This window comes from Perognathus longimembris, chromosome 28, assembly GCF_023159225.1.
Source record: "Perognathus longimembris pacificus isolate PPM17 chromosome 28, ASM2315922v1, whole genome shotgun sequence".
Taxonomy (NCBI): Eukaryota; Metazoa; Chordata; class Mammalia; order Rodentia; family Heteromyidae; genus Perognathus; species Perognathus longimembris.
This window is the reverse complement of record NC_063188.1, coordinates 62430328-62457640: the sequence shown is the minus strand read 5'-3', so window position 1 is coordinate 62457640 and position 27313 is coordinate 62430328. Positions and strand designations below refer to the sequence as shown.

The 27313-nt window shown below is 40.3% G+C and overlaps 1 protein-coding gene across 2 annotated transcripts in view; it reads left to right on the top strand.

Moving 5' to 3' along the window:
* The first annotated feature begins 5049 nt into the window (after window positions 1–5049).
* Eda (ectodysplasin A) overlaps window positions 5050–27313 on the top strand; it is a 407671-nt gene continuing 385407 nt past the window's right edge. The window contains exons 1-2 of one of the 2 annotated variants that reach the window (XM_048335752.1): window positions 5050–5632; window positions 6534–6565. In XM_048335752.1, the coding sequence (XP_048191709.1) occupies window positions 5222–5632; window positions 6534–6554 (432 nt within the window). In that variant the 5' untranslated portion in view covers window positions 5050–5221 and the 3' untranslated portion in view covers window positions 6555–6565. Of the gene's footprint in view, window positions 5633–6533; window positions 6566–27313 lie in introns of those variants that run through there. The other variant, XM_048335751.1, reaches the window with a different exon arrangement.

Below are 27313 nucleotides of genomic sequence, written 5' to 3'. Positions count from 1 at the left end.
CAGAGCATCATCCTCGAATGAAAAAGCCAAATGAGAGTAAGAGGCCCTGAATTCAAGCCCCTAGAGCTGGTTCAATAAAAAGAAAAAAGACAAAAGAGAAAGAATACCTAAAAGGAGATAGGCATTTGGTGAGGACAAAATATGTAACCTTTCTTCATTTCTGCCATGTTACTGAATTCCATTGAGTGTTTTTCCTCTCATCGTACTTTGATAAAACTCTTCTACATCGCAGGGACTAACATTTGCACTTCATTTATTATGTGCCAGACACTTTGATATACAGCATCTGAAGGAGTTCAGGAAATGCTACCCCAAATATGCCACTTTGAACTTCAGAGGGCACTTGGGAACCAGCAAATGCAGGGAGGGTTTTCTCTCTGAACTTTTCTGCAGAAAAGCAGATCCTCCAAATAGAACTGAATTTTCATGAATTCCCTTCCTAAGAATTTCATCAACCAAGGAAAACTAAACTCCTTTCACAGAAGAGACGAGAGCTCCAAACCCCATCTATAAACGGTTACAGACTGTCACCTTTTCTTCTGAAGGTCCATTCATCTTTCCTAAAAGTCACTTACTCTCTTCCTAGTTGCCTGTATTCCTCTCTTTCTCCTTTGAGGAGGATGGAAAAAAGTTTCTAGAACTCACTGGGATTTTGGCATTCATTTTCTTTCATGTTTTACCTCTGTGTACATAATGAATTTTGTATTTATTTTTTCCTATTAATCTGCCCATTGTCAGTTTATTTCAATTTCAATTGTTGAGAGACTTAACGGGTAAAGTCTACACTCTCTTATGTATCCCACTCAAGAACATCTATCTTACAAAAAAATATATTGTCATCCCCATCTTACACATGTGAAAACTGAGGATCTGCAAGAGAGACATAAGCCAGAGCTGTGATTTAGCTTAGCACTTTGTCCTAAGTCTGTGACTTAGTTGGTAAGTGACTAAACTGACACTCAAAACAGGATCCATGCCCCTCCCCATTGTCTACTTAGCACTAAGTAGGTCAGAGTTATCTTTCCAATTTCTATGTTGGTTATTTTATACATGAGAAATAGCAAATAGGTGCTTGCCAAAATCCTTAGCATACACCACTTGATTAGTGGGTATTCAGGGATTGTCAACTTTTCCTTTTTGATATAAGGTCTTGCTATGTTATCTAGGCTAATTTTGAGTCTGGGGTCTTCCTCAAGTGATCTTTCTGCCTCAGCTTCCCAAGTAGCTGAGACAACAGGTGTTTATAATCACACTTGACTTGTTAACTTATTGTAGACATTTAATATTTAGAGGCTGTCAATTCAAAATATTTTAAGCAAGAGGCTCAGTTAAACAAAAGTGGAAAGGATAATTGATTAAAAGAAAGGGCAATGATGTACTATAAACCAGATATATTTTAATTTGTAGATTACTTACATTTCTGAATTACCTGCCAATATTACAATAGCATAAATAAAGAAGAATTGTACCTTTTGGGGAGAGAGTTCACTGGGATTTGAACGCAAGGCTTTTTACACACTAAGGACTGTAACACTTGAGTTACACTTCTAGTCCTTTCATTTGGTCCTAAGCCTTTTATATCTTTCCATAAGGTGTTATACCCAGAAGATGGTTCATTAGTGTACTGACAGGCATTCATTGGCCCACTTCATTAAAAAAAATATGTAGTCTAGGTTACTATGGCCAAAATAATGATCTATTCATTTAGCAAATCATTCTGGTGCCATAATGCTAGGCAGTAGGACAACTAAAATGGAGAAAGAATAGTTCTTGCCTTTAAGAAGTTCAGTTTAGTGGAGAGAAACCCATGTGAAACATTGAAGATGCAATGTGGTAAGTGATACTATTGCAGTAAGTTCAGGTAGCAAAAGAAAGCCAAAAGGAAAAACAAATTCAGAGTATAGTGGAATAAGAATAAGTGAGGGGATTCTTGAAGAATTTGTCAGTTTTTAAAGTGGAGGCAATCCTAGCAAAGAAACTAGCATGTAAAAATATACAGAGGTATGAAAAATGTCAGTGAATTGTGTAGGATGTGAGGACAGTTTCTTTGTAGGATGGTGCAAGATACATTTTAGATGCACATTAGAGGTCTTCTTAGGAGCTATAACTTTATCATTTGTACCACATGGAGTCAGACAGGTAAGGTAACTGAGTAAGTAGGACAATATTGGAGACCAGAGGAAAGAGGTGAGGATAGTTGTGTAGAACTTGATTGTTTAAGTTCATCTTAAGGGGAGCAGTTCTTGATGGATATAGCAACAGTAGAATGTAGATCCAGTGTGCGCAAGTCTTCTGGTGTTTTTATAGAAAGAGCAGAAAATCTACTTTTTTGTGCCAGTACTAGGGCTTGCACTCAGATCCTGGGTGCTGTCATTGAGATGTTTCAGCCAAGACTGGTGCTCTGTCACTTGTACCACAGCTCTACTTTTGGCTTTTTGCTAGTTAATTAGTCTCATGGACTCCCTTTCCCAGGTAGGCATCAAATCATGATCCTCACGATCTCAGCCTTCTCAGTAGCTAGCATTACAAGCACGAGCCACCAGTGTCTGGTAGGTCAGGTCTGCAATAGTGAAAATGGGAAATGTCCAGATTTCTGAATGGTGGCAACTGAAGTATTTTAATTCAAATTTTTAGGGACTATTGCGCCCAACAGAACACATATGTTTGCTTGATATGGTCTGCAGGCTATCATTTTGAGGCTTGTACTACAGAGGATAAGCACAGCACAGAAACTGAAGCAATTTAACACTTTCAAGAGCTTAAACATTTAAAAGAAAAAAAATCACAGACTAGGGTATACCTTAGTCGTAGAGCACTTACCTAGCTTGAGTGGGGGCCAAGGACACACAGAGACAATAATCATCTATATTCTTTACTGGATTTTCACACTGTGACATTTCTACTATACATGAAGCTATATATATTTCCTTGGGAGACCAAAGTGAGGTTCTGGGTCAAATATAACTTTCAAGGCTTCTATGGGGCAATGATACAAGCTAAGTTTCAGTTTAGCTGTTAAAAAGCCTGATAGAAAATGGTAAACTGAGACCAGTAGGCCTCTAAGCATTGCTATCACCATCAAGCACCCTGTCATTTGTTCTTTTTTTTTTTAATTTCAGAGGAAGAAAGGGAAAGCTCCTTTAAATTATGTATGCAACAAAGTAAACATAGCTAGTGATGATGTAACAGCTGTTACAGGGGACACTAAGCCCCCCTGCAAAAAAAATCCCCCACAGTGCCTTCCTCACAGTGACCCAGCAAACTAGTGGCAGTCAGGTCTCCTGACTCCTAGTCTAGCATTCTTTCCAATAATCCTGAGCTCTGATAATTAAGGTAAATCAGCCTGGCAGTTTTCATAGCATCTAGAATTCCTGGTCTGGACAAGCAGGACTTGAGAGCAGCTGTTACAACTCCCTTTTTTCTTTTTTCTTTGTATGATGTTGGTATTCTTTGCAAACTTTCAATTTCATGCATAAAGAGAACAAAAAAGGATGTTCTGGAAGCACTGAGACCATGCACACTGAGTAGGAAAGAAAAGTTGCCTGTGGTTAATATATTTAACGCTTGTGACCTCTGTGCTCTCTGGACTGACCTTCTAACCATATGCTTTTGTTTTATTTTGTTTCTCTTCTTCTGTCATCTTTTCTATTTACTTCTGAGTTTTCCTTCTCTCTCGCCAGTCTAGGTCATAGGCCTACCCGTAAGTGCTCTGGGTATTACTGAACCAGACTCCTTGGTGGCACTTAAGATGCCTGCTTCAAGTCAAGAAAATTGTCTTAATAACATGGGAATGAGATTAGTTAAGAAATGTGCATGCTTACTCTGCTTCAATCATTTAGATCTCTAAAATTTCAGACTGGTAACTCTTGTCAGTTGTGACTCTTGACTCAAACTAATCCTTTCCATCCTTCATTTCAGGGTCTATTGTTCTGACATTTGCCACTTTTTTCTTCTGAATCCATTTCTGATTGGTGCAGCTGTTGAAGATGCTGCAGTTACAGCAGTGTACATCTGGAACTTTTGGCTGACTTGTTGAACTTCCCCCAGGGAGTACTCCAGGGGAAGCATGGGAGGGGTGGAGAGGCCAGAACAGTTGCCTGCAAATAGAAATGCCAGTAGTGTCTGGCTATTCTGTAGACCACCCTTGTCAAAAAACTCCTCACTGTGACTTTCACTTTCCCCACTTTCTCCTTGAAGGCACATATTCTTCACTCAGAATCCCTGCAGCAGTTGAAGCTATGGATTCTTTTAACAGTAGTCTCTGTCCTGCAAAAGGGATCAGTAAGTATTTGTTGAATTGATATATCAAAAAATCCTAGGAGACTGTTTTAACCGCCAAGGGGTAACATAACCTGTTCTGTTAGGCAGCAGCACCTCGGTGAGTTAGAATGAGTCCCCAGACTCACTCCAGGGGTGAAGCTGCTTGATTCCCAGTTCCTTTGAATTCCTCTGTTCTTAGGGCTACTTTGCTTTTGGTAAGCCATTGGATTGCAAACACAGCAGGCATGGTTTCATTCCAAACCTAGAACTGTTTTAATTAGTTTAAACGCTTTGAAGATTGAAAGCAACAGATAAGTACTGGATGATGTTATTAGCGACTGCAGTTAATTGCAAACATTTCTATTACTGCTAGTTTATACCTCCTTTTCTTTGCTCTACTTTCTTGCAAGGTTCCCAAAGTCTTCTCAGTCTCCCTCTCTCCTCTCCCCCCCTCCCAATATCCTGGTGCTAAGGAGTTAAATTGGGGAGGAGTTGAGAGATGAAGGACAGCAGTAGTCACCAACTGGAGCTGGGTAACCGGGAAGAGCTGGGTGGGGCTGCCAGGCAAAGGCGAACCCTCACGCCCCCAGGCTCCGCCCCGCAGCAGGAGGCCCGGGCGGAACGTCTGGGGGCGGGGCACCGAGGCTTGGCGGGCCCGGTGGTTGGGCGTCCCAGCGGCCCCTGGAGGGATGGGGCGGGGTCGACCGGGACCTCCTCCCTCATTCCCTCGCGGGCCGCGCCGCCCCTCTCTCCTGCCCCTCCTGCTCCCTTTCCCACCCCTCGGAGTGAAGCTGCACATGCGGCTGCTCCCTGGTCCGTCCCGCCCAGCCACAGTCGCGCAGGAACGGGTCCCTGCAGCCCCCAGCCGATGGCAGGACAGTAGCCGCCTGTCAGGGGTCGTGAAAGGCTGAGGCAGACGCAGCGGCTCCCTGGCCTCAGAGATCGGGTGTCTCCGGAGGCCATGGGCTACCCTGAGGTTGAGCGCAGGGAATCCTTTCCTGCGGCAGCGGCAGCGGCAGCGCCACCACCACGGGAGCGGGGAAGCCAGGGCTGCGGCTGTCGTGGGGCCCCTGCCCGGGCGGCCGAAGGGAACAGCTGCCGGCTCTTCCTGGGTTTCTTTGGCCTCTCGCTGGCCCTCCACCTGCTGACGTTGTGCTGCTACTTAGAGTTGAGGTCTGAGTTAAGGCGGGAACGGGGGGCCGAGTCCCGCCTTGGCGGCTTGGGGACCCCCGGCGCCTCTGGCACCCTGAGCAACCCCGATGGCCTCGATCGCGATGGTTCCATCACTCACCACCTCGGGCCGTCACCTGAGCAGCAGCCTTTGGAACCAGGTGAAACTACGCTCCCCCCTGACTCCCAGGACCCGCACCAGGTGAGTCACCTAGTCTGGGCGGTGGCGGCCCCCTCCCCTGGTAGGAAGGGCGGGGGCCGGGGGTGGGGGAGGGACTCGGCCACTGAGAACCCGAGCAGGGTGGGGGCAGGCGAGCCAGAGGGGGAGATTGTCCTGGGCAGGTTGTCCCCCGTCCCCTGGGCGCTCATCTGGGCGCTCTCAAGTCCTCTGAAGTTATAAATTGTCCCCTGCGCCTGCCGCCCGCGGCTCTGGGCTGCTTGGAGAAAGTTGGCAACGCTCCCGCCCCTGCAGGGCGACGAGTGCCCGCGCTGGCTCCCTGGCCAACTAACGGCGAGGAGCTGGGCCCTCGTGCCCCTGGGAGGTGCTGTACTTCTCCAGAGGCGCTTTTTTTTTCGTGTCCAGAGCCGGTGCCAGCACTCACAGGCTCCCCTTTGGAGTTGGGCTGTAAACAGCTGTAGGAACTGCTCCACGCCTGTCCAACAACTTCTTAGCGCGGGGTCCTTGGGCGCTGACCACAACGTGGGCTTGTTCACACTTTACCTGCAACTTGACACTGATTGTCCTCGACGTTCGAGTGAGGATCAGCGCCCCTGAGGAATTCTGGCAGAAATATGCCGTCTTGCTAGACAACTTCTGAACAGCAATTTCAAAAATCTATGGAAATAAAAACTCACCCTTTGCATGCCGATTCTAACCCCTTCCCCCCCCCACCCCGTTTTTTCCCAGATGGCGGGTGGGGATGCCCTGTGAAAGGTGGACAGGAAGCATTTTCATTACTGCTAGCTTACAACAGAAATCTCTTAATGGAATGATCACTTAGAGTTGGCTTCCAAGATTAGTTGGGTTTTTTTTTGGGGGGGGGGCAATCTTTATGGTGTTTGTACCCGTTTACAAAACTATTAGCTTTCAACTTTTTTTCTAGCCCCTTCTTCAAGTACATTGAGTGCACTTAATGTAAGTATTGTCTTGACTGCCATATTCTGTCATTTATGTGAAAGGAGAGGCACCTCCTTTAGAGGTGATGAAAGTATAATAGTGAATTTGCACTTTTTGGAGAGGAGGGCAAGCAAGATCTCCAAATAAAAGTTCCCGAGGTGAGGGATTCAGTTTACTGTATTTACTACCATATCCACAGTCATTGTAATAACTCTTTAAACTTTATCTGTGCTATGCCGACCTGCTATCCAAAGTTGTACACTTGACACAGGCAACACTTTCATGGTAATAATACTGTTAATGTTAGGGCTGACGACTTTTATTTTCTACAATGTGCATTGTAAAGTTACCCAGAGCCTAAAAATGTCTTGTGAGCACACTCCAACTTATATAACAGCTTATCAAAGAAGAGAATCAGCAGGCATGCTTCTCATACTTGAAACTTTAAACACTGTACCTACATGATAATTAGCTAGGAGCCTACTTTCTTTAGCTCTTCCCAATGTCTAGTAGAAATACTTAACTAGCTGTACATTGATATTCTGTGCAAAGATGAGAGAATTCAAGATCTTTGGTCAAATGGTGGCCAAGACTGGCATTCAGGATGGACAGAGCCACATTTATAGACTGAGGATTAGCTGGACAGCTGTACTGTAGGAGTGGCTCCTGGGACGCCACAGGATTCTCAAAGGTCTGTTATGACATTTAGTAGCCTGCCTTTTGCCTAGCCCCAAATACTTCTGTCTGCATTTAACCAAAGCTTATCTTCTGTCCTTTACTCTTTCTGCTTTAGTCTTTTTGAACAGTAGTAGCTCTTTACATTTAAATGGCACTGGATCTTTATAATTGTTGGCATCAATTTTGAACTGGAGATTTCTTGCTCTTCTAAGGGGCATTTTAAGACATTTTGTGAATTCACTTGCAGAATACATAGGCCCTAAGGGGGAAGTGCCTTGCCTAAGATCAAGTAGCTAGAGTCAGAACTAGGATGGACATGCTCCCTTAATTCCTGGTTCAGTGCCTGTTCCCCCATAGTATGCTACATGCTGAGGCTTTTGGAAGTGACGGTACAGAGGTCCTTCATAAAAGTTTTTTGAAGTAGAAGGCTTATCTTCTAGTCTCCCTACATTTTGACCAGACTCAATATAATTATGCATTCCTTATTTATCCTTAACTTGACTTTCAAATTCAACTTAAGCATCTCTTCAATATATTAGTTTCAGTATATAATGAGTAAAAAATCTCAATGAAGAAAATGTTGATTGACTATTAGAGTTGAGTTAATACTGTTACATCTTGGGTAAAATTTGTAGTGCCCTGGTGCACCCTCTGCTGGCTTTGCAGAGGCATTCAATTGCAGTATCTGCTGACAGTCAAAATTCTAAGTTGTGCTGACAGATTTGGATACATTAATAAGGAAGTAAACAGTCTTGTATGATTTGTCCACATAGGTCATATTTTTATATTATAATTTTTCAACACAAACAGCTGCTGTTACAGTAACTCTTAGAGAGGAAGAAAGATAAAAAGTGTACCCCTCAGCAGGCGAATGGAGAAAGGAAGAATGTGCAAATACAGTCACAGTATTCAATATACATGTGTGGAAATGGAAGCAGGTAACATGAGGGGTTGGATGGGTTTGGGAGAGATGTAGGAGAAAACTGGAAGGGGCCAAAGTGATCAACATGCATTGTACTCACAAACTGACATGTTCAATGGAAACCCCTTTGTACAACTACTTAAAGATAATTAAAGAAAGAAAGAGAATAAATAAATAAATAAATAAAATATCAGAGAGTGCACCCTCCAATAGGCAATTCATTCAGGTTTCTTACCAGCTTACCTGTAATGAGTGAAGTCATGCTGTTGAGAATAACCCTCAGAAATATTTCATGAAGCCTGGTGAGCAGAATAGTCAGAGGCTCTACATTGTATAAGGTCACAGGCAACGTAAATCAACATTTATTCTTATGAGATCCCTTTCTTAAGGGATTTAGAAATCACTGTAGGTATATACATGTCAGACCTTAAAGAAAAATTTAAAACAGGATAAAGAAGGAAGTTAGAGTGTGAGGATATAAACTAGTGAGATCAAAATTCTCCTTGGAAAATATTAGAAAAGTCTCACAAATGGAGACATAGTTGCTGATGGCAAAAAGTGAGAAGTTTACATCAAAACTTTTAGAATTATGACTGCCTTCAGCTGGAAAGCTAAGTGGCTGTATGTAGATACTTGGTTGTGATTATCTTAAGGGCTAGAGACATAGCTTTAGTGTCTGAATTAGACCATAAGGTATGTAAAAATGACACTGGGCACTGGTGGCTCATGCCTGTAATCCTAGCTACTCAGGAGATTGGGATCTAAGGATTGGCGTTCAAAGGCAGTCCAGGAAGGGAAGTCCATGAGACTCTTATCTCCAATTAACCATTAGAAAACTGGAAGTGGAGCTGTGGCTCAAGTGGTAGCGTGCCAGCTTTGAGCAAAAAAGCAAAGGGATAGCAGCCAGGCCCTGAGTTCAAACTCCCAAACTGGCGCGCGCGCACACACACACACACACACACACACACACACACAAAGAATATAAAAATAAAACTAAGAGTTACTTTGGATCAAAGTGGGTCTAGTCATGATATTGCTCCTCAGAAAGCAAAAACAAGGTGATCTGTCTTGTAAAGGTGTGAACAACAGGATTGGGGTGGGGGGCAGTTGCTTGCTTAACAAATGTGAGATCTGCATAGAAACATTTTTTAGTGTCAATAACAGCAATTACAAAACAAAGCCTATGTCTTTTTTGTATAAAAGATCAAAAGTAGATTTTCACCTTCAGAAAATTCTGGTGTCTGATTCTCAAGAAAAACCTAAGAACTGATTAAGAAAACTCCCCAGAAACCCAATGAAATTGATCAAAAAGAGAGATTTTCTAGTTGTCTGTCATTGTGGAAAGAACTGTGGAGTCAGAAATATGATTAAAGGCTTCCAAACCATGAACTGAGTATGGTTAATATTTTGTTGTGATTTAATATTCTAAGTTCAATAAATATAAAATCTACTGTGCCAGACACAGTGTTAAGTATGATCTATCTTTTAGTGCTTGAAAAATTATTTTGGGAGGGAAACAAATACTCTATGTCATTTAACTCATTGCTTTATGTGATAGTCTGGACTATGGGTAGATCAGTAAGAATTTTCTCAGGCATTTTAGAGGTATTTGAAGTTTTTCATAACTATAGGTGTTGTCATAGGAGTCAAACTTACCATTTTATAAGATAACTCTTAGTATGACCAGATAGATCATTAATGTGCCCATGTTGACATTACTTATGTTAAGGTGGACTGATGCAGAAAATAGCTACAAGTCATGATTCAAGAAAAGCATAATGAATAAACCCACAAGCAATTTTAGGGATGTGGAATTCAGCCATGTTATTATTTTTTTTCTCTGGGATTAAATCGACATTTTGGTATATCATTCAAGGCTTTTTCTTCTTCATTGTTTTTGTGCTTGAACTCAGGGCTTTGGCGTTGTCCTTGAGCTTTTGTGCTCAAGGCTAGCAACCTACCACTTTGAGCCACAATGCTACTTCTAGTTTTCTGATGGTTAATTGGAGATAAGAGTCTCATAAACTTTTTAGCCTGGGTTGGATTCAAACTGCTATCCTCATATTTCAACGTCCTGAGTAGCTGGGGTTACAGGCATGAGCCACAGGCACCTGGCTTCATTCAAGGCTTTTGACAAACTTGTTTCATTATACCCATCTCATTTTCTTTGTTACCAATTTTACTCCTGCAAACCACCACCATATCTTGTCTTGGGATCATACTCTTGTTATTGCTGCTGTTGTTTTGAATAAATCTTGTGTCTTTACACTTAAGAGTTTTCAAATACTTGTTGAGCTGTATAGTATTTTAGGACTTTGGAGATGTTTATGTAAAACAAAAATATTTTCTCTTTACATAATAGGCCTGTTTTCCTAGGTCTTGCTAAACCTGTAAATTGTCAGTTTTGCTTAAGTGAGTATATAGTTCCACTGGTAATGTTTCACTGGCTTCTAAAATAATTAGAAAGTGAAATGGAGAAGAGTCCTAAGTGTATGCTCCATTTCTCAGCTTCACATTTTACTCTATAATCTATCATTTGATGTTTTATTTGCTTTTAGTTTTCATCTTTCTCTTTTGGTCTTAGATATTGTGGGGAAAATGATCTGTAATTTGAAGTTCTCCTTTATAGTATAAAACTTCTGAAGTCATTTCATTCAAGAACATAAGCAAGAAAAACCCTTTGCTTTCACTGCAGGGTGGTTCTTATAGAGGACAGTTTTTATCTGATTCATCTATAAATGCCTAGTACTTTCATTTCTATTCTTTTTCTTTCTCATTACTTCTTAAAATTGAAGTATTATAACACACATACAGAAAAGTACACCAATCACAAATTTCACAGTTTGGTGAATATTACACAACGACAATGCTCATGTTACTAGCAGTCAGGTCAAGAAATAGAATTTAGTAGCATCTCACCACTTCTAATTCTACCTGGTCTCTATCACTATATCATCTTCACTTTCCCAAATTAATGACAGCCCAGACTTTAAGTATAAAGACACAAGATTTATTTAAAGCATCATATAATTTGGTCCATTTTTTAATCTTATATAAATAAATATAACCATGTATTCTTTTGGGTCAGTATTTATTTTGTTACATTTTATTAATCTTGACAAATCTATTAATTCACACAGTTTCTTAATCTCTGCAAAGGCCTACTTTGTTAATGTAATCATAGAAAAGTAGTCAATGAGGCATTGTTATTGGAAGAAAAATTACAACATTCCTTTTTAAAAGATTTGGTAATAAACATCAAATAAAAATGAATTCCTTTTGACTTAGTAAACATTTTACTCTTTTGGATTTATCTTTTAGATAATTTGATATCCATGTTAGAGAAGCATGTATGTGTACATACCTATGTACATATATACTTATTGATATAACACTATAAGCACCTCAAAGAATGAGATATTATGAACTACCTGTATAACTAATTTTATTTATCTTTCGTCCGTTCTCTCCTTTCTTCCTTTTTTTCTCTTTCTCTCTCTTTCCTCCCTCCCTCCTTCCCTCCCTCCCTCCCTCCCTCCCTCCCTCCCTAAATTCCTTCCTTTTCTTTCTTGTTCTTTTCTTTCCTACTGGTACCAGGATTTGAACTCTGGGCTCATAGGGTCTGGTATTTTTTACTGTACACTGCATTTATGATATCCATTCACATTGCATACAGCTCATTCATTCATTCATTCATTCATTTTTTTTGTGTTGATCCTGGGACTTGAACTCGGAGCCTGGGTTCTGTCCCTGAGCTCTTTTGCTCAGGGCTGGTACCCTACCACTCAAACCATAGCTCCACTTGCAGGAAAGTGAATGGAACTTTAAATTTTCATGTTGAGTCAATAAGCCAAAGTCAGCCAATATGTTTTCACTCAGATGTGGAAACTATACTTAAAATAGTGGTGGTGGTGGTGGTGGTGGTGGTGGTAGTGGTGATGATGATGGTGGTGTATGTGTGTAAGAGGGGTAAGATGTGGGAGGAATTAGTGGATTTGGAAGAGGGAAAGGAGAGGGTACTGGAGAGTGAAGAGGATCCAAATACATTATATATTATATGATGGCAGTATAGTGAAGCCCACCAAATACTGTTTGAAAACTGTGGGGAGGAGGTTTAAGGGAACATAAAAGGGGGGCGGTGAGATTGTTCAAAGTGTACTGTATGCATCTGCATCTATGGAATTATGCTAATAAAGAAACAGCTGCAAAATATTATGCTAAGTGATCGAAGCCAGTCCAAACAAAACTGTTAGGTATGATTCCATTTGTGTGCAATGTCCAGAACAGACAAATATATACACAAAAATTAGATTACTAGAGGTTTGTGGTGAGTGGTAGAAGTGAAGATTCACTAAATATAGGTACTTGGGGGTATGAAAGTATTCCAGAGGTAATTTAACCACCATCAGGGTGGTAGCAGTGCAACTTGAAAGAAAAAGATGTGAGATGTCTGGAAATGTCACAGTGAAATGCCCCTTGTACATTCAATATATGCAAATAGAAGAAAGAAAAAAGAAAATGATGCAAGAGGCATCATGAAGTGCCACAATTCTTTCCAGTTCCTAAAATATCATTGACTTGTGCACCTAAAATGAGTGAATTCTACAGCATGTGAATTACATCTAAATAAATCTGTTAGTTTTTCTTAAAGTGTCTGGTGCATAAAGATTGTGAATAAATGTATAAGAGGTGTTGGTTGTTTTGGAATCATATTTATCTTTATAGGGAAGGAATCTTCAAGATTGTTTAATTCCAATTATCCTAGAACTTACTCCTCCTAATAGATGTGACTGGTGCCCAACCAGAAGCCTCAGAGATGAGAGTGTATTCATGTATAATCTGAAAAATCTGTACTGATGATTGTGGCTGACATGCACTTCAGAGGGAGAATCTGTGGTAAGTGGAATTGTGAATGAGTTGGTGTGGTTAGAGCCTGCTATGGTTCAATATCTCCTTCGAAATTGAATCTCTGCTGAAATTTCATCTCCACTGTAACAGTCTTAAGACGGGTGGAACCGTAAGAGGTGGTTAGATCATGAGGTCTCTGCTCTCATGAATGAATGGATGCCATATCATAGGAGTGAGTTGGAGAATCATGGAGGCAGGCTCCTGATTAAAGGATAAATTTGGCCCCCACTACCTTTCTAGCTTATGTTTTCACCCTGCCTTTCACCATCAAGTCCTAAGAGGATGCACCAAAGGACCTCAGAGGATGCTGGTGTCATGCTTTTGGCTTTTCCAGCTTTCAGATCTGTGAGAAATTAATTCCTTTTCTTTATAGATTATCTGATTTGTGATATTCTGCAACACAAAACAGACTAAGATAGGGCCCAAGGGCCACTTGTAGTATAGTGAGCAGCAATCAGGAATCTTGGTAAAAATGGATGGGCACTGGTGGCTCATGCTTGTAATCCTAGCTACTCAGGAGACTGAGATCTGAAGATCACAGTTCAAAGCCAGTCCCGTCAGGAAAGACTCTTACCTTCAATTAACCCCAAGAAAACCTGAAGTGGCATTGTGGCTCAAGTAGTATAGTGATAGCCTTAAGCTGAAGAAAGAGCTCAGGGACAGTGCCCAGGTGCAGAGTTCAAGCCCCATGACCGACAAAAAAAAAATTGTGACTCAAGATCATTTTCCTCTACTTCTCTCCACATTCTCCCCTCATCTCTCCTTCAGTCTCAGATCCTGCTTACAATTCTTTTTTTTTTCAGAATTGTAGAGCTAAAATACATCAAATGGATCATCTGTGAACATGGCTCATAACCAAGTGTGCATATAAGTCTTCCCTGAGAACTTAAAAAAAATCCATTTCTCTAGCAATATTGAGGCGCACATCATCAGATCATGATATCTATTGTTTCAAATAAAGGGTTCCCAAGTGATGCTAACACTCATCTCCATTTGAGAATTACTTCTGTATAAGAAGACAGAAAAGCAAACAGGTGCCAATGGTTCATTCCTGTAATCCTAGCTATTCAGTAAGTTGAGATCTGAGGATCACAGTTTGGAAAGTCAGTAAGACTTATCTCCAATAAGCTACAAAAAAGTTAGAAGTGGAGCTGTGGTTCAAGTGGTAGAGAGCTATCCTTGAGAGGAACAGAAACCTCAGGGACTGCACCCAGGCCCTGAGCTCAAGCCCTAGTACGATCGCACGCGCGCACACACACACACACACACACACACACACACACACACAAACACACAAAGTAATAAACGCAAAAATATAGACAAGATGAGACTTTAGTCACCTGTTACAGGTTTCTAGGCCTGTGTCACCTGTGTTACTTGGCCTACTGTTTGATGACCATTGACCCATGAGCTTTAGTGGTATTGAATGGTCAATGAGCATCTCTGTGGAATACCAGTTGGAAAATCAATTCATGAGCTGTGTGTATTTTGCAGGGGGAGGAATTCCATTTCAGTTGTTGGTTTCTCAGTCAGATGCTTAGCACTGTGTGCTTGGAATAACCAAGGAAACAGGGTAGTTCCCTGTCATTTGTGGCTTCGTAGGGACTTCCCTACTTCTAGCTGCTGAAACCACTTTAAAATAATAGGCTGCTGAGTAATTTTCTCCATGTACATCCTCCTGTCAATGGGCCTGCACTTGAGAGATGAAGAGTAGTTTTTATTGGAGTGATGGTGTGTAGCAGAGGTTGAAACCAGACAGCCACAATGAAATTGATTTTCAAAAGGAGATTACTTCTCAATTTTATTTTGTGGTTTGTGATCGTTATTCTTATTGCATCTTACCATACCAACGGCCTACCAGGGCAATGAAAGCTTGAACATTAGTAAAGGTTTTGGATCACTGCATGAAGCTCTGTGCCTAGACACATTACATGCTTCTAAAGCACTTTTATATTTAGTCTCAATGCTTATGATGGCGTAAACTGACAGTGTCAACATATAAGGGGGCAATCTTTATTTGTGTATGCTGGTAATGGAGCTTGAACTCAGGGCCTGGTTACTGTCCCTTAGGTTTTTCACTCAAGGCTGGTACTCTACCACTTGAGTCATAGTTCCATTTCCTGCTTATTGATGATTAGTTGGAGATAAAAGTCTCATGGACATTTCTACTTTGAGTCATTTGTTTCTGCTTGGAATTCCAGCTTTCATCTCAAATTTAGTAAGTTAGCTTGACCTGTCTCCATTCTTCCCCTCCCCTACTTCATACATCACATTTTATTTGAGCTAGGGTTTCAGGGATAACATTTTTGAGGCATGGGTTTTTTTTATTTTGTTTTTACTTCATCATTTCTCTTGCTATTTACACTTAGCAATCACTAACTTGATCCATACTTCATGATGCTGATTTGTATTGCTCATGATATCTCTTGCACTACTCCCCCCTCCACCCCTGTTTTAGTCTCACTGCTGTAATTCTGATTGTTGTGTTTGGCTCAGATAATCTTCATGTTTCCTCATAACCAAGAAAATCTGGATTGTTCCTTAGATCTTTCTTCCATCACCCCTGCACTGGTTCTGGACCTGAGCATTGTTTTGTTCTCTGATGATTCTGTATATCACATACCTCTACTAACATTTTTTTCAAGTGCCACTTTTTCATTTCACCCTCTCCTCAGAAAACTCACTATTTTCCATTGCCTACTGATGAATTTTTGTTTGTTTGTTTGCTGTTTCCAGGGCTTGAACTCAGGGCCTGGATAAGATGTCCCTGAACTGTTTTGTTCAAGGCTAGCTCTCTACCACAGTGCCACTTCTGGTTTTTGAGTAGTTAATCGGGGATAAGAGTCTCATGGGGACTTGTCTGCCCTGGCTGGCTTCTCACTGTGATCCTGAGTTCTCAGCCTCCTGAGTGGCTAGGATTCCAGACTTGAGCCATTAGCAGGCTTGAAGAATGCTTACATTCCTTTTTATTTTTTAAATTTTGATGGTGGTACAAGAGCCTTGTGCTCACTAGAGAGGTGCTCTACCATTTAAATCATGCCCCTAGCACTTTTTACTTCAGTTATTTTTCAGGTAGAGTTTTACATTTTTCCTGAGCTGGCATTGATCCACTGTCTTTCTACATTTGGCTTCCCACATAATGTGAACCACTTTGTCCAGCTTCTTGGTTCAGATGAGGCTCACTTTTTTCTTTTTGCATGAGCTGGTCTTGAAGCATGACCTTTCCTATTTCCATGTTCCAAGTATCTGGGATTACAGGCATGACCAACTATACCCAGTCTGAATTTATACTACTTAAATTTTATACTTCAAATGTTCCAAGACACTGCACAATTGGACTGCTTTTTTCTTCTAGTTATTCTTTATTTGAACTCTGTTTTATCCAGACTGGTTGGTCCACTGGCAGATATCTTGTCCTCTGACGTTTGTTCACATATTCTCTAACATCAGTGACCTTCCCTCCAACTGACTCTGGGAACTCTCCAGAACTTTCACAGATGAACTTAAATTTTTTTCTCCTCTTGGTGAATTTTGCCTTGCCCATCTAGCTCTCTAAACCCCTGACTCACAACCTATCTATGTTGTAGGTTATCTTGTTTCATCAATTAGGTGGGAAGAATTTTCTTTTGCCAGTCCTGGGGCTTGGATTCAGGGCCTGAGCTCTGTCCCTGGATTCTTTTTGCTCAAGGCTAGCACTCTACCACTTGAGCCACACACAGTACTACTTCCAGCCTTTTCTGTTTATGTGGTGATGAGAATCATACCCAGGGCTTTGTGTATGCTAGGCAAGCACTCTTCCACTAAGCCAAATCCCCAGCCCAAGGTGGGAAGAATTTTGAAGACAGAGTTAGAGTCTTAAAATTCTTATTACCTACACCTATAAAATCAATCTTCAGTCTTTCGAGTACCAAATTAAATTCTCTCTCTCTCTCTCTCTCTCTCTCTCTCTCTCTCTCTCTCTCTCTCTCTCTCTCTCTTTCTCTCTCTCTCTCTTTCGTCATGGGGCTTGAACTCAGGGTCCGGGGCAGTGTCCAAGAGCTCTTTTGTTCAACGCTAGTACACTACCAAGTTGAGCCACAGTGCCATTACCCATTTTCTGGTGTATAATTGGAGATAAGAGTCTCACAGACTTTCCTGCCTGGGCTGGCTTCCAACAGTGATTCTCACATCTCAGCCTCCTAAGTAGCTATGATTACAGGGGTGAGCCACTGGTTTCCTGCTTTTTTTCTTGACAGGGAATTGTGATCCAGCCTAGACTTTCTTGAACTCACAATCATCATGCCTCTGCCTACCAATTGTAGGGATTATAGAAGTACAACAGCACTTTCATCTTCTCAAGTAAATCTTAAAGTATTAAGACAATCTATGCTAAAAGTAGAACTATCAATGCCAGTTGTACACTCCGATTGTGGGGAGTCTCATGGTACCTTAAGGTGGATAGTAATGAGGTCTTTCACTCGGTCTTCCTGCCATTTAGAGTTCTGCTTAAGGTCAGACAATCTCTCAGAAAGCATATTGGACCCTAGATCATCTTCCCTGACTTCCTTTTCCTACTTCAAATCTTTTAAAAGCCTTCCATATGGCAGGTATTCATATTTCACTTTCACCTACTATTACATTTCTTGATTTTCTTCATGTTGCACGTCCCTGCCTTCAAAATGTCTTTGTAATTCATTTCTCTGTGCACATTGAAGGTACATCAATTTCTTACCCTTAAGATTATGATTTTTCAGGTCTTCAGAAACTCTGCATTCGTTTCATTTTGAATGATTCCCACTCACCTCCGTTGTACATCACAGTTCTCAACCCTTTTTAAGTTAATAATATCTCATTTGAAATATAGCAATATAGACATGTCCTCAAGTAGGGGCTCTTAAGTTGTATACCACAGAGAATGTGTCAGTGTTTTAAGATGGGTCACTGTGTTAAATAACAAAGGCCTAGGGAATAGCCAAGGTTGTGTGTGTGTGTGTGTGTGTGTGTGTGTGTGTGTGTGTGAGTGTGTGTAGATTTGTATTTGTTTGTGTTTGCATTTAAGTATTATACACTGGCATTATTACCACCAATTTAGTGTTATATGTCACAACTCTTTAGGCAATATAATGTTGCTGGTTGACATCATCCCAATGAGAGGAATCCCAGCCTTTTCTCTATTTCTAGGATAGTTCTTGAAGCACAGGGCTTGTGACCTGAGGACAATACACACCAACCACAGACAATATATGTATGTTGAAATTCTGCTACTAAATTATTAAATTCAACAGATAATTATTCAAGAATGCCATTCATAGTTGAAAGTATAAGACTAGCCTTTCATAAACAACCCTTTCACATTTCCAGTGAAACCATTTGATGTTAGCTGTTTCCTTTGCTTGTGTGTGTGTATGTACGTGTGTGTGTGTACGTGTGTGTCAGTGTGTGTGCACATGCAAATATGTCAATACTGGGTCTTGAAATCAGATCCTAGGTGCGGCCCCTGAGCTTTTTTGCTCAAGACAGAAAGTGGAGCCACAGCTCCATTTCTAGCTTTGGATGCTTAATTGGAGATAAGAGTCTAAGAGACTTTCCTGCCCAGCCTGGCTTTGAACTGTGATCCTCACACCTCAGCCTCCTGAGTAGCTAGGATTATAGGCATGAGCCACCAGTGCCTTTGTCTTATTCACTAAGTTTAGCTCCTACATGTTAAACTAAGTTTCTGCCTCATGCTTACTTTGGTCTATTTTGGACATTTTAATTTTTCTGAAGCTTGTGGAAAGAGTATAAAAAGTTATTTCTGGCTCTTCAGTTATCAATTAACACCTTTTAACACTTTTATTTGTAAGAGAGAGAAGATAACACCTTCCCTGTCCCCTTCACATGTTTTTGAGACAAGATCTCACCGTGTAGCTCTAGCTAGCTTTGAACTTGTGATCCTCTTGCCTGAGCCTCCTAAGTATTAGGATTATAGATTTGTTTCACCATGCCAGGCATGTGCTTCTTATTATTTGATGCTGGGGCTTGAACCTCAGGCAGGCCTTGTACATGTTGGACATGTATATACCAACAGACTATATCTCCAGCCTTCACAATGTTTTCCTAAGGATAAAATGCAAATCTATATGAATATAAAAAGTTATAAAGTTATTTCCTGAGTGACTTATTGGTAAATATGTCTCTTTGCTTCCTTAAGTGTGTAATTCTTTTATTCTAATTCCATATACCTCCTCTGTAGGCATAAATTCTGAAATTGATTATGGTATTGCCTTTCTTTTTTGTTTGTTGTTGGTTGTGGGGCTTGAACTTGGGGTCTGGGCATGGTCGCTGAGCTCTTTTTTTGTTCAAGGCTATAGTACTCTACCACTTTGAACCACAGGTCCACTTCTGGTTTTCTGGTGGTTAATTGGAGATAAGAGTCTAACAGACTTTCCAGCCCCAGGCTGGCTTTGAACCGCCATCCTCAGATCTCTGTCTCCTGAGTAGCTAGGATTACAGATGTGATCCACCAGTGCCCTGCTATTGTATTGAATTTCTTCAAGCTTGTGTTCTACTTCCTTTTAGTATTTATAAATATTTTTAGCCTTTCCACCTGACACTAATATATATGTATAATATTTATTTTAAATAATGATATATAGGGCTGGGGATATAGCCTAGTGGCAAGAGTGCCTGCCTCGGATACACGAGGCTCTAGGTTCGATTCCCCAGCACCACATATACAGAAAACGGCCAGAAGCGGCGCTGTGGCTCAAGTGGCAGAGTGCTAGCCTTGAGGGGGAAGAAGCCAGGGACAGTGCTCAGGCCCTGAGTCCAAGGCCCAGGACTGGCCAAAAAAAAAAAAATGTCTTAAATAATGATATATATTAAGTATAAAACATTTATTTATATATAAAATAAAATTTAGCCTTGCCACTTCCGAGTACCTCATTCCTGGTGTTCATTTTGTTGGATGGTGAGTTAGCCTTTCTGGGGAACTACACCATTTGAATTCTTTCCTGAATCTACCATATTTTGGTTAATACATTTGTGTACAAAGGAATTTCAATTCAGCATGTCAATTCACGAGTACAAGGTATCTTGATCAGTGTTACTCCTTTCATCTTTTCCCCCTCCCATCTATCTCAACCTCACCTATCTTTTATAGTTACCTTTTCCATTTTCATATATATACATCAAATATTGTGACTACAGTCTTCCACCATTCCTCTCTGTCTGCACCTTTTCTTTCTTGAACCAAATTCTGCATTAAGACATGCCAGATACTGTATTTGGCCTTGGAGGTGAGAGAAAGATAACCTAAGTTTCTAACATTAGATTCTAGGTGAAAGTGAAGGTAGACATTCCCGGCAGAGGGAGCAGCATGAGGAAAGACTTGGTGATTAAAAATTTAGAGCTCAAGGACCTTACTTATTTACTCTATAACTATTTATCTCATAATAGTTCTTGTGATAGAATGACACAGTGTAACATGAAATAATAGCTCCTTTCCTATTTATTAATTATCCAGCTTCTATTTCCTTTTCTTAATGGCACTACAGTTTCCTATGGGAATAGTCGCTTTTTGTTGTTGGATAAAGTCTTAGTGGCATGGGAAATCCAGAGACATGAGTCTCACAGGAGAAGCCAGGTGGATCAGAAACTTCTTACTAATGCAGTGAAATTAAAGAACAGAGCCATGTGAGGGAAGGTCAATGTAAGGTCCACCTCCCGGGAGTGCTCTATGCAGATACCCCCCAACTGTTTCAGTTACCCAGGTAACTGGCTCACCTGGAAGCAGTTACCTCCCACTTCTCTGAGATCACATTGAATCCACCTGGCCATACCTCCTGCTTTCCCTGTATAATCTGGCTCAACACAAGTCCTTACTCTCTTTCTCTTTCCTTTTCTCTCTTAATTTTCTCTCTTCTTCCTTCCCCTCTCTCTCCTCATACCTCCATATGGTGTGTGCAGGCCAGCAGTTTTCTCTCCCCTCAATAAACTCCTTTCTGCCTGAACACCGTGTGGCGGGCTTCCTTTCCAGTGAACCTTACAGTCAATAGCTTATGTTCTCGTTAAGGGAGTGCCTAGACATTTTAGTAGTCTATATTTCTTGTTGGTTTGGTTATGGGTCTTGAATGCAGGGCCTGGGCACTGTTCTTGAGCATTTTTTTGCTCAAGACTAGTGCTGTACCATTTCGAGCCACACATCTACTTCTGGATTTTAAGTGATTACTTGGAGAGAAGAGACTGATGGCTTTTCCTACCCAGGCAGTCTTGGAACCACTATCCTCAGATCTCCACTTCCTGAGTAGCTAGAAGTACAGGGGTGAACCACCATTATCCAGCTAGCTAGATTTTTTAAATTCATTGTTCCAGTCATCCTGTTGCATGCCTCCTGACTTCTTGTTTTCAGGTCTCCTTTGGCTTATTAAAACAAAAACAAAACAAAAACTAGCCCAGGATCAGTTGTACCTGAAAGACTATTGAGCAGGGTTGAAGAGAATACCAGGTTAGAATCACTACAAATTTGGGTTTTGACTTGCTTAGTTGCTACCTAGCAACATGTCTCTCTACCTTTCTCCTTCATCTCCCTCTTCCTCCTATTCCTCATCTTCCCTCTTCCCTCCCTCTTCTTTCTGTCTTCATCCTTCTTCTTCTCTCTCCCTTTCCCTTCCTCCCCCCTTCTCTCTGCACCTGATTAGCTCAATCTGATGCTTTGAGAAGTATGTACTTTGTTTCATTTTATTGTTGGATCCTTTTCCCTCACATGCTTTCAATGTCCTTCTTATTAGACATTTTACCTGCCTCTTACATTGATGAAGCTCAGGCTGGCCTTGATCTTCCTGACTTGACCCCAAGTACTGGGGTGTGCTGCCATGCCCAATTTCTTTTGTATTTCTGACATTTCTCTGACTTTTTCCCCTTTCATACAGTGTGTGTTTGGGGGGGGGTAACTTTCTTTGACCTAACATCTTTTAAAAGTTATCCTAGTTCCCATTTCTCTTCATAGTAAAGTTTTGGGAGGTAATGGAATAAACTTGCTGTCTTTACATTTTATTTATTTATTTATTTATTTATTTATTTATTTATTTATTTATTATTATTATTTTTGCCTGTCCTGGGCCTTGGACTCAGCCTGAGCACTGTCCCTGGCTTCTTTTTGCTCAAGGCTAGAACTCTTACCTCTTGAGCCACAGCGCCACTTCTGGCCATTTTCTATATATGTGGTGCTGGGGAATCGAACCCAGGGCTTCATGTATATGAGGCAAACACTCTTGCCACTAGGCCATATTCCCAGTCCCTGTCTTTACATTTTAATCATTCATTGATTGCTCTTTCTTTTGTTTGTTTTATTGTAAGGCTGATATACAGAGAGGTTACAATTACATAAATAAGGTAATGAGTAGATTTCTTGTGGAACATGGCTACCCCCTCCCTCCTTTTCTCTCACTTTCTCTGCCCCTCCAGTCCCCTCCCCCCCAAGTTGTAAAGTTCATTTCCAACATAGTATCTTGTGAGTATCACAGTTGCTTTTTGCCCTTTGTCTCACCATTTTGTGATTTCCCTTTCCCTTTCCCAAATCAGATAAACAGATATACAGTGACAACAGGGGATAAACCCAAGGAAAAAAGTGAAAGAAAAAAAGAGTTAATTTCACAAAGTACACTAATGAAATAATAAACAAATCCCCAACACTCTTGTTTCCATATCTTGGAGTTCATTTCTATTAGCATCATTTTGTATGGTTATATGTACATATCTATTGAGCTATTGTGATTCTTTGCTAGGTTGTGGGGCTTGAACTCAGGGTGTGGGCACTGTTCCAGAGCTCTTTCTGCTCACATATAGTGCTCTGGTTTTGATCCACAGCTCCACTTCCGGTTTTCTGGTTCTTTATTGGAGATAAGAGTGTCATAGACTTTCCTGCCCAGTCTGGGTTTGAACCAAGATCCTCAGATCTTAGCATCCCAAGTAGCTAGGATTACAGACATGAGCAACCGGCACCCAGTTTGTTCATCATTTTGTAGTTTGATTTGTGTATCTTCCTGAGTACTAAGTACTGAGTCTGTACTTGCTAAGGTCACCAATGACCACAAGGCATTTTATTTGTTTGGTTTTTGCCAGTCCTGTGGCTTGAACTCAGGGCCTGAGCATTGTCCCTGGCTTCTTTTTGCTCAAGGCTAGTTGAGCCACAGCACCATTTCTGGCTTTTTTCTATATATGTGGTGCTGAGGAATGGAACCCAGGGCTTCATGTATGCGAGGCAAGCCCTATACCACCAAGCCATATTCCCAGCCCATCAGTCTTTGATTTTATGTTTCATTAAAAAATTTGATAATAAGCAGAGAAAATCATTTGCCGTAATGCATTTTTAGATGATAAAGTTATTACAATGATTAATGTTGCTCAGTGAATATTTATTGTATATGAGGTTTAAATGATATTTAATATGTTATAATTGAGATGTAATCTACATATATATATTTCACCTTTCAAAAGAATTATAGATTATTACTTTTTTGTGTAGTGATAGAGTTATGCAAGTATCACCAATGTCTAACTCAGGAACACATTCATTAGACCCAAAAGAAACCTAGTACCTATTAGTAGTCACCTCCAATTCTTGCTAACCTAAACTTCTCATCTGCTAGTTTACTTTTAATCACAAATCTACTGCTTTTATGGATTCAACTTTTATGGATATTCTATAAAATGGAATCATATACTGTGTGGCCTATGTGTCTGGCTATTTTCACTTAGCACACTATTTTCAAGGTTCATTCATGTTGTGGCATGTATCAGAATCTTCTTCCTTTTATGACTGAATAATATGACATTGTATGTATATATCACATTTTGTTTATTTATTCATCTATTCATCGAATGATGGACATATGGATTATTTCCTCTGGGTTACTGTGCATAATGTTGCTATGACCATGGGTGTATAATTGTTTTTGTTTGAATTCTCCTTTTCTGTAGTGTATGAGGGTGTGTGTATGTGTGTGTGCATGCATGCGTGTATGTGTATGTGTGTGTATGTGTGCATGTGTGTGTGTATTGCTGCATATTCAATTGAGGGCTTTCTGCTGGCAGAAACTGCTAGGCAGTTGCCCTACGTCTATGCTATTTCTTGAGCCCTATATACACTGCCTTCAATATTTAGAGGACATATACCTAGGTGAGGAACTCTGGATCATATAGTAACTTTATGTTTAACTTATTGATTAGCTATTAAACCCTTTTCCACAGTTGCTGGACTATTTGACATTTTCGTCAGTGGCATACAAGGGTCGCAATTTCTCCACATCTTTCCAACACTTGTCCTTTTTGTCTTTTTGATTATAGCTATCCTTTTGGATACTAAATGTTTTGTAATTGTTGTTTTCATTTGAATTTCTCTAAAGACTAATGATTTGGGGCGTCTTTTTCTTTTGTAATTGCCAATCTGTATATCTTTTCTGGAAAAATGTGTATGCATATCCTCTGCCCATTTCTAGATTGTGCTATATGTCTGTTTATTGTTGAGTTGTAAGAGTTTTGGATGTGTTCTGCATACTAAACTGATAGATGATTTACAAATATTTCCTCTCATTCTCTGTTGCATTGTAGTTCTCCATTCTTTAAACACTCTCTTCTTTTGGTTTCTGTGTCAGTAGACATTGTTTCTTTTCTTTCCCTCTTTTCTAGATGTTTATTCTGAGGTTGTTTTAGCAAATTCTTTTCTGCTATTACCTTAAAATTTGATATTTCCTAGAACTACACCCTGGGCTTCTCTCATGTTATTTGATCCATTCTCCCAGCATGACCTATTTTAAACTTATGTGGTTAATGCTCCTGTATATGAGAATGACTTTAAAGACAAGATTTCTTTTTTTGTACACCATGCCCACAGAGCTATAGAATAACTTCTATTGGAAATGTCTTGGATGTCTCCTAGGCAGCTTAAAATCAATTTGCTGCATTTATCTCCTTCCCACCCCTAACCTTCTCTTCCTCTCTAGTTCATTTGAATATCACTTCTTCAGGTTGTTTCCCTTAAGCCAGAAATGTGAGTTCTAGATTTTCCCCTCTCACTCCTTCCCCACTCACATTCTAATATCAAATCCTATGTGTTATACCTCTTGTTTCTCTAATACCTGTTCCCATCTTCTCTCTTTCTCTTTCTCTCTCTCTCTGTCTCCCTGTCTCTCTCTTTCTCTATATCTCTCTTTCTCCTAATACTAGAAGCTGAACTTGGGGCCTCTTGCTTACTAAGCAAGTAGTTCACCACTTGACCCACATCCCCCTCTCTTTTGCTCACCTATTTTTCAGATATCGTTTTGCATTTTTTGGCCAGGCTAGCCTTGGATCACGATCTTCCTATCTCCAGTCATGTATAGCTTGTTACAGTTGAGCATCATCATGTTCTGCTCACTTTTGAGATAGGATCTTTTTTATTTATTTTTTTTTGCCCTGGGCTGTCTGGTATCATCTGTTCTCAACTGCTCCTCTCATTTGCATCCACTGCCTCAAATGTCATCAGTTTTGTTTAACTTTTTTTCCCCTAAAACTGACTTCAAGTGTCATTTACCTTAAAATAGTTTTCCTTTGGTTACTCTTGGCCACATCTGGAATTGATGCTTTTGGTGTTCCTACAGAAATCTTTGCTCACTAATGTCAGTGAATGTAATTTGAACACACTGTATAAATGTTAGTTAACTCTCTGCCCTCTCCTTTTTAACTAGTCACTGTCTTAGTTGACTTTACATTTCCAGTGTATAGAGAAATGTCATGTATACAGTAGACTCCCAAACTTGCTTATAGTTTTTTAATGTGTGTGTGCTAGTCCTGGAACTTGAACTCAGGGCCTGGACACTATCCCTGAGCTCAAGGTTCGCGTCCTACCACCTGAACCACAGCTCTATTTCTGGATTGTTTTTGGTGTTTAATTGGAGATGAGTCTCACAGATTTTCCTGCCTGGGATGGCTTTAGATCATGATCTTCAGATCTTAGCCTCATGAGTAGCTAGGATTGCAGGCACAAACTATCAGTTTGTTTTTGACACTAAAACCTTTTAGAAGGAAGACATGAGAGTATGATTCTTTATTATTAATCCTTAGGCAGAGTAACATAAAATAAAACTGTTATTTCTTGTATCTCTAGTTTTGCTTATTTTATCTATCCAATTATTGAATGTATCTGTTATTAGCGTGGGACTTGGTGAGACAGGTGAACGGTTATGTTCTGTCAGACAGCGTCTCACTTTCTCCCTCATGCTTTTGGGTCTTTCGAGTTGTGTTATTGTCATGAGTGGGACAAGGGTAGGAAAAACACACTTTCCAATTATCAGGTGTCTTTTTAGCATTTCCCTAGGAAATCACACAATAGTTAAACTGGAAAGAATTTCAGAAAACTGTCTTTTCCTGGCTTTCAACCAGGTGTATTCTAAAGCATGACAACTTTAAAGTTCCTAATAAATTCATCGAGCAGAATTCTCAGTGTGAATGAGAAGCCAGGTTATAAAGAAAAGATGAAAGTTTAAGGTGGTAGATATCCTAATTACTCTGTTGATCATTATCCAATATGCACATGGAATCAAAACATCATGTTGTACCTCATTAATATGTGCAAGTATTATGTAATAAAAATGAAAAATAACATTTATGAAAGTACAAATATTATGTATGCCAAATAGCCTATAGATATGAATCAGTGTTAAGAAAGATATGTTAGGAAATGGCTAAAAGTACAAATCTTCAATACAGCTTTGTGTTCTCCCATTAACAAATAGGAAGTTTTATTGTTTAGAGAGGAGTAAGGCTAATATTTATCTGGTGTTGAAATAAGGAAATAACCAAGAAGGCCTCTGAGTTGCTCCTGGCATCTGTACTAAGGGAAAGAACCAGCTGCCTTGGGAAAGATCCATATCAGATACAGGAGTTCCACTGCCTCAGGGTGCTTAATTAATAAGCCTGGGTTCTGAAACTGACCTATGCATATAAAATCTGCAGACTGAGGTTGGAACATACTACCTTAAAAATTCTTGAATTCTTAGCAGAGGATTGTGGAGCAAAAGCCTACATGGCAGATACATGGACCTCATAGTCTCAAGTTTACCATTTATTAGATGTTTCCTACTAGACTTCTCAGTTTCTTTACCTCTAAAAGTTTGCAATGAGAATTAAGAAGAAAATGCATATCAATATTATAACATAGCATTTTGCAGACAGTTAGTGCTCACTAAATGTTAGCTAGTCCTGGTACTTAGAGTCATCATTGGGGCAATAGTGTTTTAAGCATTGTTCTGTACTGAAAACTG